This window comes from Pleurodeles waltl, chromosome 9 (assembly GCF_031143425.1).
Source record: "Pleurodeles waltl isolate 20211129_DDA chromosome 9, aPleWal1.hap1.20221129, whole genome shotgun sequence".
Lineage (NCBI taxonomy): Eukaryota > Metazoa > Chordata > Amphibia > Caudata > Salamandridae > Pleurodeles > Pleurodeles waltl.
In genome coordinates this window covers 1,097,687,906-1,097,706,546 of record NC_090448.1, presented here as the reverse complement: position 1 = coordinate 1,097,706,546, position 18,641 = coordinate 1,097,687,906, and the positions used below count along the sequence as shown (strand labels likewise).

At 41.8% G+C, this 18,641-nt stretch overlaps 1 protein-coding gene across 3 annotated transcripts in view; it reads right to left on the bottom strand.

The window, feature by feature from the left end:
• Window positions 1-18,641, bottom strand: part of NDUFAF1 (NADH:ubiquinone oxidoreductase complex assembly factor 1) — a 124,475-nt gene that overhangs the window by 71,268 nt on the left and 34,566 nt on the right. For all 3 annotated transcript variants that reach the window (XM_069208794.1, XM_069208793.1, XM_069208795.1), the window contains exon 2: window positions 5,931-6,554. In XM_069208794.1, coding sequence (XP_069064895.1) covers window positions 5,931-6,443 — 513 coding nt within the window. In that variant the 5' untranslated portion in view covers window positions 6,444-6,554. The remainder of the gene's footprint in view (window positions 1-5,930; window positions 6,555-18,641) is intronic.

Below are 18,641 nucleotides of genomic sequence, written 5' to 3'. Positions count from 1 at the left end.
CCTACAAGACAGGAAGCAAGGTACAGAAGATTGATTTTTAGGTTTTGTATTTGCACCTTAATGAATAAACACACTTTGTTTCCACTAAATAGAGTGCTACACTGGAGTTGGACCTGAAGAAAGCCCCTCGCCCAGTTTTTAGGGCATTGACAGAATGTAACAGGTCAACCCTGTTGAAAGGGTGGAATTGCTCCACTTTACTTTTAGTTTACTTACTGGAGACCTTAATAAAAATTCTTCTCATCAAAAGATACAACAAGTCAGACCCATTGTCTTTGTCAATGCATGTTGCTTCTTGCTTGTAGTCGCTTTCATTGGATTGTACCATCTCTTAGGTTCCCTAACCAAAGCCTTAGAAATATTTAGCTCTCGCAGAGCTTACACAATCTAACCCAAAGCAGCCCAGCAAGAGGTCAGACACACTAACCCATTTGTTGTTGCAAACATCATTTGTCTTAATGTTCTCATATTCAGCCACGATTTATTTTGTATGCATCTGCCATGTATGAAATATGGAGTTTATCCTATGGACTGAACATGTCCATTTCACTGGTGCTGCAATACATCTCTACAGGGAGCACACTCTTACATCACCTTGTGAAACCTTATGCAATGCTTCCTTTCTGCAGACTGCGATTAACACACTGGAGTTAATGCAGCACGTTTCAGTTTAGGTAGCCTTCAAAGATCAAGAGCATGCTCACCCAAGACAGTGAGAAAAGCACCAGCACTGCACTTGCTTCTGGAATGTGCTCTTTTCCGCATAATGGAGAAGCTGACATTGTTGCCAGAATGGGCTACTTTTTGCAAAACTTAGCAATATTCTTCCCATTTTGGCAGGAAAAACCTCTCCTGGTAGGTGGGCCAAATTTAGGACTTATGTACCTGTGTGCGCAGATTTGGCACCTTCCGCCCAGTATCATCTTTTAGGCAGGCATCACGGTCCTCTGCCCAGCCTGTGGTTCAAATGTAGCAGGGCTGTCAATGATTCATAGGGTGAAACGATGGCCCTGCTTCATGTGACTGGCCCGCGCCCACGGTGACTTAACCAGAGAGGTCAGAGGCTGTGGCTGTCCTTTTCTCTTTCTGATCTTTTGACAGGAAGCTGCCGGAAGCAGGCCCATGTCCACCTCCAAGCCCCGGGTGCGACGCACATATAGTGGAAAAGTGACCAAGTGCTGGTTACAATCATGTATAAAGTAAACAAGGACATGCTCAGAAATGGAACAGGAGAACCACTATGGGATCAGGAGGTTTGTACAGACTTCAAATTGTGACTTATTTTGTCTCGTTATAAAGATGTGCAGTGTTAGGACGACTGTAGGGCAAGAGTATGAAGAAAGGGTACATTCAATATTAGTCTCCTATCCAATGATGAAGAGGAACAATTACTCCGAAAATAAAGGATAATATGGTGTGTAAGAGAGCATGACATTTAAAATGTTCAGGATGTCGATTAGTGTTCAGTGTGATTTATAAACTTCAGTGTTAAACAAAATTAAACTGTAATTTAATGTTAAAAACAAGATCTTTACTTACAGTGATTGAACTGCTTTTGAAATAAGCGTTTCTGAATAAAACTACTCAAAGTTTATTAAAATGGAAAATGCCTCATAGTGCGCGCCAGATCTCACTCGGTGCAGGGATCTGAATCGGTTAGTGCAAGCTGGGCATGGGGACCCATTCAAGGTTGCATGCCAAATAACAGGCATGATTTTAACACACAAACCGAAAACAAAGTCCATATAGTGAACAGATATTTTTACACTATTAAGGCTTTCAAACTAGCCCCCAAGGAGGAAAAATCTGGGGAACACAGAAAGCCATTGTGGCAGTTCACAATTAGTGTCAGGGACAGGCCACACACAATGGCAGTGTCCCAAGCTGGGCTTCAAGGCTTCTAGTGGCATTCTGTGTCTCCTGCACTAGCCGGAGTCCTACCAGAGATCGAGGTATACACCAATTCCTCCTAGGCTTGAAAACAAAAATGCGTTGCTGCTTCTTGAACAGATTTCCAAAAGACTGCCTGTGTGCTCTCAGGGTTTGAACTAGTTTCAGAAATTCCATTCCAACAGCAGAAGCAGAAGTGATATAGTCATTGGCACCCACGTTTCCTACAAAAAAAACATTTTTACAAGCTGCTTTGAAAGTTGAAGCAGTCGCCATGCTTGGGAGCTCGAAGCGTCTGATCCCAACACCCAGAGGTGATGGTCAAATAGCAAGACTACAGACTTTTTCTTCTGGGTTACCCACGTGTCTTCCAAATGCACCAGCAATGACCTGAAATGGTTAATACCTGCTGCTTAACCGAAAGCATACCCGTTAGCTCTCAGGGTCTGACCCAGTCTCAGAAACTCTGGTTTAATGTGAGGACAATTGGAACTCCCTCAAGGCCACCCACATTTCTTCCAAACGCACGAGAAGATACCATCAATTTGTCTTCTTGGTTAATTTTTACAGGCCTGTTCGAGAGCAAATACATGGGAACTCTGTTACCTATGTAAATATGTAATGACTGATTAGCTGAGGGTGTTGGGGTTGCTGGTGATCTACGGGGGTGAGGGATGCAACATATATACAATCTATGAGCATATACTGTAGCCATAAATTCCATAACAAAAAAGACTTCCACTGCTAGACATTGTAAGTGTAGGTTAAAAAAAAAAAAAAAACATCAAAAATGTCAAAACCACTCTCACCTCAAATGTTTATGCATTTTACCACAGTGGCACTTTTGCTGTAGCTCCTCAACAGAGGTAGTCAAAGCTACGTAAATACCCGTATTACTCTTCAGTTACTCTAGTAGGTTTCAAGACTTGGGTTATTGGAACTGCTAAAAATAAATTTGTCAGCTAGGCCTGACTGCTCGTTTTTCTAAAGCACTGATTTGCAGTTGTGCTGGTTTGTTTGTGTGCTTAGGCAGGTTCTGTTGGTTGAGGGCTGCAATCATGTCTTCTACACAGCTTTAAAGAGGATTTGCGGCGAGAACATGCTAGGACCTTGAGATCTCTAGTTGTCCCATGTCAGGGGTTAATCCTTCGCATTTGCATTATTAGATTAAATCAATGCATTCCATTAGATTTATGAGATTAAAATGATGCATTACAGTATAAAGATAGGCTGCACAGCGCATTTAAAATATTTTTTGGGGAGCCACACTGATGAAACAGCTTCCACTATATTAAAGTGGATTATAATCTGCTCTCAGAGTTCATTTACCAGCATACATGGCAACGCAGCTGAATCAGGAGACTCGCAATTTTTGAAGCCAAGAAATTTGTTTATTTTAGCGGTCTCCTGCCTAAAATTGCCTTCGCTTCAATACAAGTACAGATACAAGTGAAAACACATCCCCCCCATTTGTTTTTTGCAAAATCTCCCACCTTCCAATTTTAAAATGCTGGCAGATTCGGGCTAAGATTTATGGTCTCAAATGGGGACTGATTTTACAAATGAGTAGGTGTTCATAGAATTTGAACATGATTTGAGCAGTGCATAGGTGCCTAGTGATCACATCCCACTATAATCATATTGCACAGAATGCTCTTTTGTGTTATTTGGGAGTTGCACTTTTGGCAGAACTTCAGCTCATTTTGGTCTATCCTGGGTTTAATTTGTGGTGGTAACAGAGAAACAGGCCACAACGGTGTGTGTGTTATGGAACACTGCGGTTTTTAAGATGTCAGCAATATGAAGCCACTTCTTGTTGCCACATGCTTGCACTTTGGTGTGTGTTGGTTTTGGCTGCAGAGCCATACAGTCCATCCACGTCATCAAACACGCTGGCACAAGTGTCATTGAGGCAATCAATTATTTCAGTGATTTACAGTTCGCACCTATAGGGTTGTTTGCATCTCGTGCCTGCCACTTCTTGTAAGAGCTGAAATGAGGTGCATGCTTTAGACAACTAGAATATCTCTCAGAGACTTCAGTGCAATAAAAATATGTTAGTTACGATTACATGTTCTATGTGCAACTTAAGGAGATATCGTTTGACAATGAACGCTAAGGAGATGTTTGGGTGTGGGAATAAATCACAAATTGCACATACCTCAAGTCCATTTTAAAGAGCAGTCATGATAAAGAGTGCAATGTTGACTGATAAAATTTGGATGTGTGCGAAACCGGAATGCGTGGTGGGGGTGGTCTGGGGTGAGGAGCGATTGGCATAGGTTATAAAGGAAGTAAAGTAGGATTAGGGTGGCGGTTTCTCCACAATGCTGTCTGTAACCACCCATTGCTGCTTTACCCATGTACAGCATTCGGGTTAGAAGTTGTCAAAAAGAACTCCACTCTCCTCTTTTGAAAATATCTCCAGGCAGATGTGACTGACTCACTTAATACCAGAAAGGCGAGGAATCATACCTAGAATAACTTCAGCTATTTACACCACTTGGCTTCCTTTTCAGATGTTTGATACATACATCCATTACAAACATGCAACTGGACATCTTCAGCAACAAAAAGAGAGGAATTAAGAGCTATGTTTTAGGATTCAATACATTTTCTTTGAACATCTAGCAATCACAAGGATTTTAGGTGTGAAGATAGTAAACATACAATCACAAAATACATTTAACCAAATTACAGGATTTGTTTAATTGTCCATAACTCCAAACATCCCCACACCAATAGGAAAGGAGAATAACAGGGTGAGGCGAGGTGATGAACTCAAGGAGAAACCAAGGAGGAAGTAGGGTACATCTGCTTGTAAAGCTATAACGCCCAGATGAGTCTCCCAAATATTAGTCCTATATTATACTGTGTTGTATCATAAAAGGAGCAATCAATCATGCTAGCCAAGAGGAATAATGTAGGAATCTTAACTGAAAGCACCTAGGCAAAACACCTATCCGGTATTGTCCTCTCAAGCCCTCTCCTGTGTGTCTCCAAAAAAGCCTTAGCTGCATCCACCTAGGTGACGCTGTGCTAGTGACTCATTTCTAATCTTAAACTTCACTGGATGCCAAAGAACTGCTTTCACACCATCCTATTGAAGTCTTTTTTATACGTTGCTGTACTTGCATCCTATTGCGTGCAGATCGACCACCGCCATGGGAGACTAACAGTCTCTCTCCTCAGATACCTCTTGATGTGCAGGGTCTGAAGGAATATGATCACAAACACTATCCTGATGGGGGTCCACTAGCTCTCCTGGCTGGCCTGCACCATCCTTAAAACCAGCTGCATCATTTACACAGCCATCACAATCCGCAGCCTCACTCATCTTGCACACAAGCTCACTATCTCTGATGGTTCTCAGCACACCCGCAGGCAGGACACCATCAGGCGGCAGACTAAGAACTGGAGAAAAGAACACAAAAAAACAAAAACAAAAACGAAAAAAAAACACACACACCTTTTCCATCTATGTACGCACCAGGAACAACATCCCCATAAACATCAGGACCACACCAATGCAGCTTCCATTTAGGAAAGAATTAACATGTCACCTTTTGAAAGGCCATGTAAATCTGCTGCCTTTTGGCTAGATTTGTGCTATGGAAATAGCACAAAATTATTTATGTATGTACGTATATAAATATGTACATACTTAAATAGATAAATAAGAGGCTGTGGTGTCTGCTCCTGCTATTATGTTCAGTGTGATGTGTGACAAACAGCAGTCTTGTACAATAGGGTAAACAGTCACTTGATTCCTTGTCTTAAGACTGAACAGAAGAAAACTTTCACATGCTAAATGTTTGTGCAAGAATTAATATAAAATGGTGACAAAAAAGGAGAAAATGTGATGGAAACCACTAAGGAAACATATACCCATTTCCTATGGAAATTACAAAATGGTGCAATCTCCCAGATTAGGGATGAAACTCTAAACTCAAATGTTACAACCGTATTTTATCCTCAAAAGCTGCCATCATTTTCCACTGGTGTCTAGGTTTAAATTCAAGAGTTATAATTTTGCCTACCTGTGGTAGTTTGGAACGCATGGAACAATAGCCACTGTATCTGGTTTCTCCATCCCGAGGGACTTCTGTGTTGAGTGTACCGTATAGCAGAGCAGTCTGGTTATTTCTGCCCAATTTCAGGTATGCCTCACTTTTTCCTCCAACTTCCTGGTCGGAGGAGACAATCCATTCATCCAGATCATGCTGGCTGCGAAACTCCCATACTACTTTAGTCTGCTCTAACAAGTATTCTTCCAAGGGCCTGCCCTCTGGTCCAGTCACATGATCTATAATCTCTTGCTTTAAAAGTCCAAAATGTTTCTTCACCCCTTCTACACCCTTTTTGAAGTCAAAGTTGATCTTTTTCCAAGGTGGCGTGTTATCAGGTGGTACCCCAGGCCTCCGGTAGTTGTCACGATACAATCTTACTGTACAGTTAGTTGATGTACTTCCGAGCAAAGGACCAAGGGGTTTCCACCTCTGGATTCCTAGGAAAATAGAGGGCCTGCTTATAAGTTTGCACACTACGACCATGTTGGGTAGTGATATGCTTTCAAATTCAGCAGTACGAGAAGTGTTCTGGGGGCAGAGACAGTGAACCAACTCTTGTCCAGTTAGTTTCTAGATTTCTTTTTGTGCATAGTTCTAAAACAGAAAAAAAGAGACATACTAAAACAATAATACATACTGTGTGCAAGTTTTAGTACATCAACTTCATGATTTTTTGGCCACTTAAAAACCATGAATATTTATTACCATGACTCCTAGGAAAGCACAAGATAGTAATTAGTACAAATAAAGGACCAGCAATAGGAAATGACATTGCAACACCCAAAAAGAAAATGTGTAAGCTACACATTAATCAAGTGTGAAGTGAGATATTTGAGAAAGAGACATAAAACCTGAACAAACCTATGCCCATTTTCAACAATATTGAGATTTCACGAAAAAGCAGGTGATGGATTTACAAATAATGTATAATATCATACCAAATTATTAATAGAGGCCAAAGAGCACAAAACAAATGCAGTAGAGTGAGGAAGAGGTCAGGTTTGGATTTAAAGAGATGGCTTTGCTATTGCTATCAGGCAAAGAGAGGCTGAGGCAGAATCGACACAACAGAGGGGAACATATTATATATTTGTGGAAGTCAAGTGATAGAATTTGGGGAAAATAAGAACAATGAACAGAATGGGAACAAAGGCACTGCCTTGTATAACTGTTTCACAAGTCACAGAGAAAGCATTATATTTCAGCTTTATGGGTGAAAAGGCAGTTGGTACCTGGTAGTAGTAGATAGTCAAAGACAGAGGCCCTCATTAAGAGTGTGGTGGTCTTAGGACCGCCACACTCGAGGTGGCAGTCCGACCACCACATAACCCTGGCAGTCCGACGGCCAGCTCCGCCAGGCAGTCTGCCTGTGGCGGAGACCATAATCCACCAGGACAGTGCTGCCCTGCGAATTACGACCTCGTCCTCAGTCAGCATTTTCATGGTGGTAACACAGCCATGAAAAGCTGGCAAAGAACAGGTGCAGGAGGCTACGAGGGGGGGCATGCACTGCCCATGACCTGGCATGGGCAGTGCATGGGTCTTCCTGCCCAGCACTGTTGCAATGTTCACTGTCTGCTTTGCAGGGTACTGGTGCATCCTGTTGTCTATGGCATTACCACCGGCTCCATTTCGAGCCAGAGACAATGCTGCAGCCTGTTTCCCGCTAGGCCAGCGGGTGGAAACTTAGGTTTCCGCCCACCGACCAAGTGGGAAACTCTTAATGACTGGGAGGTCGCTGCATTGGTGGCAGCCACTCTGTCTGGAGTTTGGTGGATGGAGTTTTCTGTCTAGCAAACTTTTAATGAGGCCCAGAATGTGTGGGGAAGATGACAAGAGTTAATTCGGACCACTCTACCACCAATTGTATCAAGCCCCTTCTGTGTGCTATTGTGTAACAGAAGTTTTCCAACATTGAGAGATGATAATGATAATGTGAGTAATACCTCAGAGAACTGGGAATACCAACTCTTAAACATAATATAGGCCAGTGGAGGCATCTGGTCTTAAGCATATCCTGGGCAACCACATTGATTGATTTTGAAAGGGAGGGATTTGGTGTGAAGTATAAATTAAGACAGGATGCTTTGGTTAAATACATGACTTACTAATCAGAATGGTTTTCATTCATTTTTGCTCATTAAGAACTGCTGACCTTAGATATTGTGGATTGAATGAAGCATAGGGCAAGTCGTATTCATGAGCTACTATTATTTCAAGAATCTGTGGTGCTCTCAAAACAGAGATGATGTAGACGTGGAAAGATTTTGCCTCAGACCAGAGGTTTAGTCAATAATGAACATGGAGACAGACTGGAACATGGAGATCCCACACCTTCTAAAACTATCCCTCAAGAGCAGAATTCAGGAGAGTTGGAAAGATAGTGTGCTGAGAATTACCACACCAGGGTGTCTCATCATAACAGCTGTACAAGTTGCAAAAGGAGAGGTGTATTTGTAGCTCAAATTAAAGAAAAATCTCTTATTGGGCATCTCATCTGGCGCAATCCTGCGAACAGGAGACAATGTCTTCAAGGTATCCAGGTCTTTCGGATGCCACCATTATGCACATAGAGTCACATATCGATAGTACATTAGACAGTAGAAAGGCAATGATGACGTATGCCTGAAACATTAAAGAGAATCAATTAAATGCCCAGCCCTCTGGGACACTTTTACTATGTATTTTCCTGCAAAACCCCATGATCGAAGACAGTCAATCCAGGACAGAATTTCAATAGATTGCTTACAAATGAAACGTTGTCCAATACAGATGTTTATGAATAGACTAGTCATATTTAGCCTTTTACCTATAGTTCAGTTGCCAGTGGTGTAATGTAAGATACAGCATTTGTATTGTTACACAGAACCGGTAACAAAACAGATTCCCCAAAGTAGCCCAAGTCATTTTAAAGTCTGAAGATGCAAGACTGAACCTGTGAACAGAGTAGTGAAAACAGCTTGACATGTACCACAAAGCCCTATTGATCTGGAATTCGAAACACATTTGCAACCGGTCCTCATTAAACATCCCAAAATTAAATATGAACTCATCCAGCAATGGGAGGAACATTTGACCAAACTATGGGAGGCACCCACCACGGATGAACCCTGAGACGCACAAGGATTACTATATGTAATCGTTTGGGCAACAGAGCTGTATCATTATTACTTCCCTCCATTTGTAACTTAGCACTCAGAGTGCCTGGTCTTATTTTATTTTATTTAACTAGATTTTCCTTTCCCTTATTACTTTATATCCTACTGACAACCCTCACGCAGAGGACCTGATCTCCCCACACAAAGATACACTTGACGTGTATGCTGAAAATTATCTGCTGCAAGTTTGCCCAAAAGCTGTATTTAAAAATATTGTTACCCCTTTTACACAGTCTTTAACTGCGCTAATATATCTTATTTACTTATGTTTAAATAAAACTCAAAATCGGAAACAAAAAAATTACACATCACAAAATGAGTTGGAAGGCTCACAAGTGCAAATACATCCATAGCAGGTAAACATTGGCACACCTTTCTGGGAAAGCAACCACTTTCACACGGAGAGGCTAGGAGCCTGGAACTCCATCAATTCAAACAAAGTCTCAGAGTGACCTCTTAAATATCATAAATAACCTAAGCATCGTCCTTTATTGCCAAGCCAGGGGTGTGGAATTCCTATAGCCTGATGCCCAGGACATATTGTTTAGGGTCAATGACAACAACGTTTCCTGTTTATTTTGTCCTTGGGACAAGTACATCCAACCCTATGCAACACAAACCCTTTGGCTGTCAGTTTACAGGGAATGGAACTGCCTACAGTTAAGGTAATATTTGTGTCCATATGTTAATGCTGTACGAACTTGTATGTATGGTTCACTAATGCAAAGCCTTTATTACTAGGGTGTGGACCCTAAATACATGTTGTAAGGTCACACTACACTACTGACAGTGGTTCCAGTAAAAATAAAAAAAATAAAAATACGCGTACACACCTTTGAAAAGTTTAACAATATGATGATGCGTATAATGCTCCCAGAATGCTGTCTGGTTAGATGCAAAATGTTTGCAGAAGCTTGTAAGCAAGAGTGAGGATTCTTTGCTTTCAAAATAACATTTTCAGAAAAAATGCAAATAGGAAAAAAAAAACAACGTTCTGCTAAATTACTGTGAAATTTTAGATGCTATTTTTTTGAAGCATCATTTAGTAAAATGTGTTGGTACATGTTAGTATTTCCCAAAAGAAATTCATAATGGAAAATCAGTTGAGCCATTTTCAACAAGATTGTGGGAAGCATGAAAAGAAACAAGCACTAGCAAAGCCAACCAATCTGACATTGGTTGGCAGTCTCTTGGTTTTGTCAATCTGTATCTTGTTCTGACATGGCTTTGTAACACTATTGTTGTGGGAGCTGCCAGGCCCTGATCATTGTAACAAACATTGGCAAAAAGCAAAAAAAAACACTTGTTTTGGACTAAAAAGCACACATTGCCACAGTAGTTCCTGGCATTGAGCAAAACTACTTTGTATGCCAATATGCTCCTTGTGGAAGAGCAGAACGCTATCACTCACAGTAAAGCCAGCTGATAGAAAGATAAATACAATTTTAATAAAAACAAGATGTCTCGGTTAACACCAGACCTAATTAGGGACCCGATTCCTAAAGAAAGTCACAAAAGTGTCCCCGTGGTATCTGTCTTTGAATTAGTGGCTTTCATTAATTCACAAGAACTTACAGAAATAGACCAGGAAATCGTATTCCTAGAAAATATTTGTGGACTGTATCTTAGCATGGGCAGATAAATATGCATGTGTAGATCTGCTCAGACAAAAATCTGTTGAGCTTTTACAAGTTCACTTTCCCTCCAAACACTTCTTCCCCAACCCTAGAAGACCTTCTACTTCTGCCCTTGTCAGCAGTACATTTCTAACTTTTCTCAGTATGGGAAAAGATTAGTGAAGAGCTGGTGAAAATCCTTAAAACATGCAAGTTGGTAGATTTGCACAGATGCAAAGGGCCAGGAACTATTGCTTATTGCTTACTCCAGCCCCTGTATGGAGATCTGCAGAAAGGTGCCACAATAAGGAACTTACTATAGTAGGGCTTAACATTTCTAGTATTCAAGCCCTACTATAGCATTAGCCCTGGCATAATCAGAGAGGCTGTTATCAGAGCTCTTACATAAGAGGATTGCTGCCATAATTTGTCACAGCACTACATGGCACCAAAAGGACAAGTAGATTTTTTTTTTTACAGGACATGTAGATTTAAGAAGCAACATTCCCTGTGGACAAGTAGATATTTTATTACATTTTACATCCCTGATAGCCAATCACTGTAAAGCTTAAAAATATAGCCACACAGTAATTGGTCATGTTCTGAAATACACCCACCAACAGGCTGACGGCTAAACATGGGTCAGGGGAGAGAGGCCCGGCTCAACTGCCTTAAAGAGAAGCAATCCATGTGTTGCTCGCATTGTGTATCAGCAGTAAACAGCATGAGAGCAACAGATTGGAGGGACAGGTGAACCAGGGCTCCCACGGAGAACAGGGGAACTGTTCTGTAATACTACTGGCTCCTCAACAGCGCTGGGTGAAGAGGGATAAAGTGGGCATCTCAGGTTGGACACTGCAAGAGACCTGCCCAGCCTGACATGTACACTTCACCTAAAACATGCTGCCTGCCAGTAAACAGTTTTGGCCAGGCCCTGCCCTTCTAACAACACACAAGCAAGAGAGCCCAGTTGAAATACAGTCAAGCACTATTAATTAATTTTAAAAAGGTTGCTTTTTTAAATGAATAGTAATATATGTGGCAGCTCTGAGTAGAAGTGGAGGGGCCACGCTCCAATGAAGAAACCGCTCCCTGCACACTCAAAACTAGAGAAAAACTACGATCGCAATAGCAGACATCTCTCTAGTTTCTGTGTCATCACACAGGGTAGAGATGAGTTGCCCATCTTGTGAAGAAGGAAGAATGAACAAGCAGAGGTAATGTACAGGTCCATTGCACACATCACAGACTTCCTTCCATGCATAATCAAGACCAAACTACCCAACAGTATCTTGGCATGACTGCACTCATGACCGCGGGGTGTGGAATTCAATAAAATATCTACTAGTCCAAGGGACAGGTTGCATCATAAATTTACTTGTATTGTTAAAAAAAACAAAAAAAAAAAAAAACTTGCCCCTGTGGTACCATGTAGTGCGGCAACACATTATAACAAAGATCTCATTATGTAAGAGCTTTGATGATATGCCAGGGTTAATACAACAGTAGGGCTTGTATACTAGCAACTTACTTATTTTGTCACCTTTTCGCAGATCAACCTGTGGGGTTGGAGGTTGCGTTAAGCAATAGTTCCAGGGTTGGAATGCCTTTAGAGTCTGTGCAAACCTACAAACTTGCTTGTTTTAAGGATTTTCACCAGCTCTTTTCCTATACTGAGAATGGCTGGAAATGTACTCCTGGAAAGTGCAGAAATAAAACTTCTTCCACAATTGGGAAAAAAAAATGGTTGGAGGGAAAGTGAACTTGTAAACACTCAACAGGTTTTTGCATGAGCAAATCTACATATGAATAGTTGCTCCTGCTAAAATACAATTCACAAATATTTTCTAGGAGTACGATTTCCTGGTCTACTTCTGTAAAGTATTGTGAATTCATGAAAATGATCATTATGCACTAATACAAAGATATACACCAAGGGTGCAATTTTGGGACTTGCTTTAAGAATTGAACCCCTAATTAGGTCTGGCGTTAACCAAGACTTTTTGGGCCAGATGTATCAAGCTTTTTTGCATTTGCAAACAGTGCGAATTGCAAAATTCGTCCGTTTGCGAATGCAAAAATGCCTTTCGCAATGTATGAAAGGCATTTGCTGTGCAATTTTAAGGAATCGCTAAAATAGCGATTCCTTAAAACTGCGACCCCATTTAGAGAATCACAAATTGCGATTCTCGAAATTGCAAATAGAGAATTCCTATTTGCGGTTGTCAAAGCACATGTATCAAGCATTTCCTAAACGCGAATTGGGCATTTAGGAAATGCAATTACCACAAATTAAAGTTTGGTGGTAACCATGTGCAAATTTTATAAATGCATTATAAAGGCATGTTTAAAATTGAGATGTAGCGCACACATGCCCCTAAGGCGTGTGTGTGCTTCACATGCCCTTAAACATTTTTTGGGGTGCAGCAGATGGGGCCTAATGCCCCCAGCACCCTGGGATTTGCATCTCCTAATTTGGGAAATGCAAAAACAATGCGCAAATGTGGGCCTGCAGGCCCATAGGTGCGAATGAGGTCGGATTCTCTATTTGCGATTTTCATACATACCATTTTGCATTTCTTAAATAGCGATTTCTTAAAATTCGCAATTTGGTTTATCGATACATCTGGCCCTTTGTTTTTATTAAAATTCTATTCATTTTCTATCCATGTATCGGCTGGCTTTACTGTGAGTGATAGCATTCTGCCCTTCCACAAGGAGTATATTGGTAGACAAAGCAGTTTTGTTCAAAGCCAGGACCTACTGTGGAAAAGTGTTCTTTTAGATCAATTTGTTTTTGCCAATGTTTGTTACAATGGTGTGGGTCAGGCAGCTCACAATAAAGTTTGACAGAAGACAAGACACACATTGACAAGACCTAAAGACGGACCACGAATGTTGGATCTATTGGCTTTGCCAATGCTTATTTTCACGTTTCCCATAATCATGTTGAAACTGGTTACACTGATTTTCCATTGTGAATATTTTTGGGAAATACGAGCATGCATCAAAACATTTTACTAAATAATGCTTCAAAAGAACAGTACCTACAATTTCACAGTAATTTGACAAAACTTTTTTTTTTCCTACTTGCGTTTTCTTTCTGAACATTTTATTTTGAAAAAAAGAATCTATCTTGCTTACAAGTGTCTGTACAAATTTGCATCTTATCACAGAGCATTCTGGTGGCATTATACGTAACCTCATAGTGTTAAACATTGCAAGCATGTGTACACATTTTCTTTTTACTGGAACCACTGTCAGTAGCGCAGTGTAAGCTTACAACATTTATTTAGGGCATGCACCCTAATAAAGGATTTGCATGAAGGAACCATAAATACAATTTCGAACAGCATTAACATATGGACACAAATATTACCTCAACTGCAGTCCGTTGCCTTCCCTGTAACCTGGCAATCAAAGAGTTTGTGCTGCAGGAGGTTGGGCCGTCTTGTCCCAAGAACAAAACAAAATGAAGCCTTGTTGTCCTTGACCCCAAACAAAAAGTCCTGGGTGTCCAGTTATAGGAATTCCACACACCTCATGACTGCTCCATTTAAGTGATTGGATTCAGGATCTTGGATAGCAGCATCATGAGAAGGTAGCCAGATAGCTGATGTATTTTCTAGAGGAAAACAGGGAGGTTTCCTGTTGTGATGACAACCTGGATGTACCTGTGAATCCATAAAGGGCCTATTCCAAGACAAATATACCTTCTTTTTAGGTGTTGCTTGCGAAAATCTCTTGTAATATGAAAATAAATCTCAAAAGGGGATTACAGCCTGCCCAGTAATTACCTTTACTCTCCATTGGTTGGCTCCCATGAACTTCTCCTTTCCTTGCTCCTCACCTCAGATTCTGGGGTTTTGTGTGTGTGTCCCTGCTCTGGAGCTTGGACCAAGTACAGCTTCCAGTCTGTGCTTGCTCCTGTAGAGGTACGTTTTAGGTTGCGGCTTACCAGACAGCGCAGCTGCCTGGTTTGCTAAAGACATCTTGGGGACATTCAGAAAGCTGACCTAGGAATGCATTCTCACTGTTGCTTGCCATTAGCGTTGTGGTTTGTAACTCACATTTTCTTGCTTTCCATTTGCTGGCTTTATTTGTTTTAGGCTGCCCAGCTGGAGTTCCGTTCTTCCCATGCACAAACCTTATCTGCAGTATCTTTACGAGTGCTCTCTTTCTGTAACACGCCTACAAACCTTGTTCTTATCTTGTCACATCTTGTCACATTTGCAGGTTATTCAAAGACTGAGATCAAATGTCAGACTCTGTCTTCTGAGGGTGCTTGTTTACTTTTCTTTCTCGGATTTCAAAGTGAGAGGATTTACGTGACAATCTTGCTGCGTACTGGGGGTAAGAGAGTTTTGTTCTAGCACAGGACAGCATTTAAATGAACTGTGTAGATATTTCAGAATGTCGGAATTAGGAGCACAAATGAAGCACATTTTTTGTTCTTTCTGAAGTGTGTTGGAAACACAACAGATCAAACCAAATCATTACACTAGTGGATGCAATTTCTACAAACTTTCGTCTGTGCACTGTATAGTTTTATTAGTAAAACTGTGTGTCTCTGCAAATAAAATGTATTGTGTGTAATGGCAGTGTGCTACCACACCACGAATACTCCACTCCACACCACTCTACTCTGCACCACTCCATGCCAATGCACTCTGCACCACTCCAGTCTAGGCCACACCAATCTACTCTGCACAACTCCACTCTACTGTATGCCACTCTGCGCCAATACACTCTATACCAATTCACTTTACTCTTCAACACTCAACTCTATGTCCCTGCACTCTACACCAATCCACTGTACACCACTCTAATCTACTCTGCACCACTTTAAGCCATTACACTCCACGTCACTGTATGCAACTCGCCTCTATTCGGCACCACTCCACTCTACTCTGAAACAACCTCCTGTAAACCACTGCATCCTATGCCACTCTACTCCACAGCACTCTATGCCACTCTACTCTTAACCATTGCATACTACGGAATGCACTCTACACACTACACCACTTCACTGTTCTCTGTGCCACTATCTACACCACTGCAATCTCTGCCACTGAACTCTACGCCACTCTATATCACTCTACTCTGCACCACTCGACTGTACTCTGCATCACTCAACTCTATGCCACTCTACTCTACTATGCACCTACTCTAATCTCGGCCACTGCATTCTATGATGCTGCATTGTACGCTGCTGAATTCAAGCCACTGTTCTCTATATCACTGCATTCTGCAACAATGCACACTGCCCTCTGCAACACTCTAAGACTGTAAGACACCAGTCCACTCTTCGCCACTCCAGTGTATGCCACTCTATGCTACTCCACACTGGACTACTACAATACACACTTTCTGCCTCTCAATTCTACAAAACTCCACTCTTAGCCATTCCACGCTACGACACTCCACACCACTCTCCCCTATGCCACTAACTTTTAACCATGCTGAAGAGCAGCCACACTGGTATGCAACACAGCTAAAACACATTGGAAAAGCCAATAACTCTTGCAGAGGCGAGATCTATTGGCTTTTTTATAGTATAGTCTAGCACTCCACCAGATGCATTGTTTTGCAGGCTATCTGCCCCTCTCATCCAGTCTGTATTTCTTGCTGCTTGCCCAGTCCTCCTCCTAGCCTCCCTCCTATCGCTGCTTGCGCATCTAGAGATTCCACCTCCATTGCTGCTTCTCTGCTTTTTCCTTTGCTGCTTGTCTTTGCCGTTCACGACTCCAGTGTGCTTTATTTCTTGTTTTTCTCCAATTGGTCCGTTTTTCTTTCAGCACAACCCACAAACCTCTGAGGAATCCATTTCTTTTCCCTAGGCTTACATGGTCCCATCTGTTTTTTGTCCATACATGCGCCACACCCCCGTCACCACCACCATTCATGTATTTGGTGAGCGGTGCCCATACTGCATATAAAAGGCAGTCACTGTATTTATTTTTCACATACCTTAATAGTTTGAAATCTCTCTGAGATACATACAATATGAAAGGCCCCCACTTTCTACATCCTGCTGTCACTTTCTGCTTTGTCTCACCTCATCAGCCCACTCTCTCGTCTTGGTGTGATCTTGGTTCCCTTACACACCTCATCCGAGCCCATCTGTATGTGTTTGTGACCCAGAAAGCAGACAATTCCTTGTCAACTTCAGACAGAGAAAAAAACACTCAGCAGAAGTGGACTGTGCGACATCTGTCTATAGCTACACTGGGGCACAGCTGAGCACCATGACATCTAGCGGCAGCCCAAACCTGCCTTGACCTACTTATGGGGTTTCATACAGTTTGAGAACTTTTTGACCCCCCCCCGCCCATCCCCCCCTACCACTCACACCCTCTGTAGATCTGTCTCCACCTTCCCAGTTCCTTCGTTCCAACCAAAGCAGCTGCAAACTTGCCAAAGAAAATGTGCCATGTCCCTGACCAATGATATCTTTAGGCGAGGAGTGTGAAAGGGAACTTAATCAGCAGAGGACTGGGAGCAAAACAGAAAACTGAAGCTGCATGTGAGGCTGCAGGAATAGTGCCACTAGAAGCCACATCACATCTGCTGCACCCTGATTAAATTATGGGATATCTCTGCACCCCAGAGCACCATCACCCAGCCCATCCCTCTCTAGGCAGCCACCCGTCTATTTCTGTGGGAACTTACTTTTATATAGCATCTTCAACCACCAAAAGTGCCTTTTCGGAGCACTATAATTATCAAAGATTATCGTCTGCAACATTTTGCATATTAGAGATTTAGGAAGGATGAGGAGAAGGTTACCAACACACAGAAGTCAGCAAGGTGCTTAACGCACTGAGCTATCAACTTGCATCTATGTCTTTATAGCTACCTATATATATGTTCAGCTTCCTTCATTCAGTCAGTCATCACCATATACCTTACAAATCCATTCATTCATCCACCCATCTATCCACCAACACGCCCGTCTATCCATCCATAGCAAAAACAATCATGAATTTATTCATCCATCCCCGTTTAGTGATGCGCATTCTTATACTGTCCACGTGCTATGTCAATGTATTGCATTGATTGATGTCACTGAACGGATTCAATAAGAAGAAAAAAAAAAGTCCCTCCCCCCACCCCCCCACGTACCCATACAGCTATGCAGCCTACAAAACGGAATTCATACATCCATTTATGCACCCAACCTCTTGGTGCCATTAATCCATACATCCATGCACCAACCCACTCATGCATCAATCAATCCAGGTGCTTTCTCAGCATCCATACATCTGCACTGTTGTCTCTCTCTCATCTCTAATCATTCATCACCTGCCTGTTGGTGCTCCCTGTTCTTTGCTTTTTTCCCCAAGTATCAGTCGCACACGTATCTGGCTGTTGCACAAAGATAAAACTAGTTTTCCCACCCTCCTGTCAATGTTGTTACTCTTTACATTTGTTTAAAACTTGTAAAACCAGCACAGTCCTTAGTACAATGTTGTTGTGCAGTGGGGGTGGGGGTGGTGTGCGTGTGTGTGTCTCTCTCTCTCTCAAATGTCTTTGCATGTATTTCCCAGTCTGTACGCCAGCCCTGGTGTGATTTAATACTTGTAATTGTAATTATATAGCGCTTACTACCTCTGACGAGGCATCGAAACGCGTTTAGGCGAGTAGCACACTACTCCAAAACCTAAAAGGATTGATTAGTGGTGGATTAGTATAGGGCAATACGAGTACAGTATTACTATAAAGGAGGTATAAATTAATTTGAGAAGAGGACAGGAGTCTGTTATTTGTACCAAATATAAAAATGGAGGTATGGAGGAGGGAAGAATCCAGAAGTGTTAATTGGGAGATCATAGCAGCAAGATGAGGTTTGGGATGAGTAAAGGAGAGATGGAGGAGAGAAGAGCCTGTACAAAGGGACTGGGGAG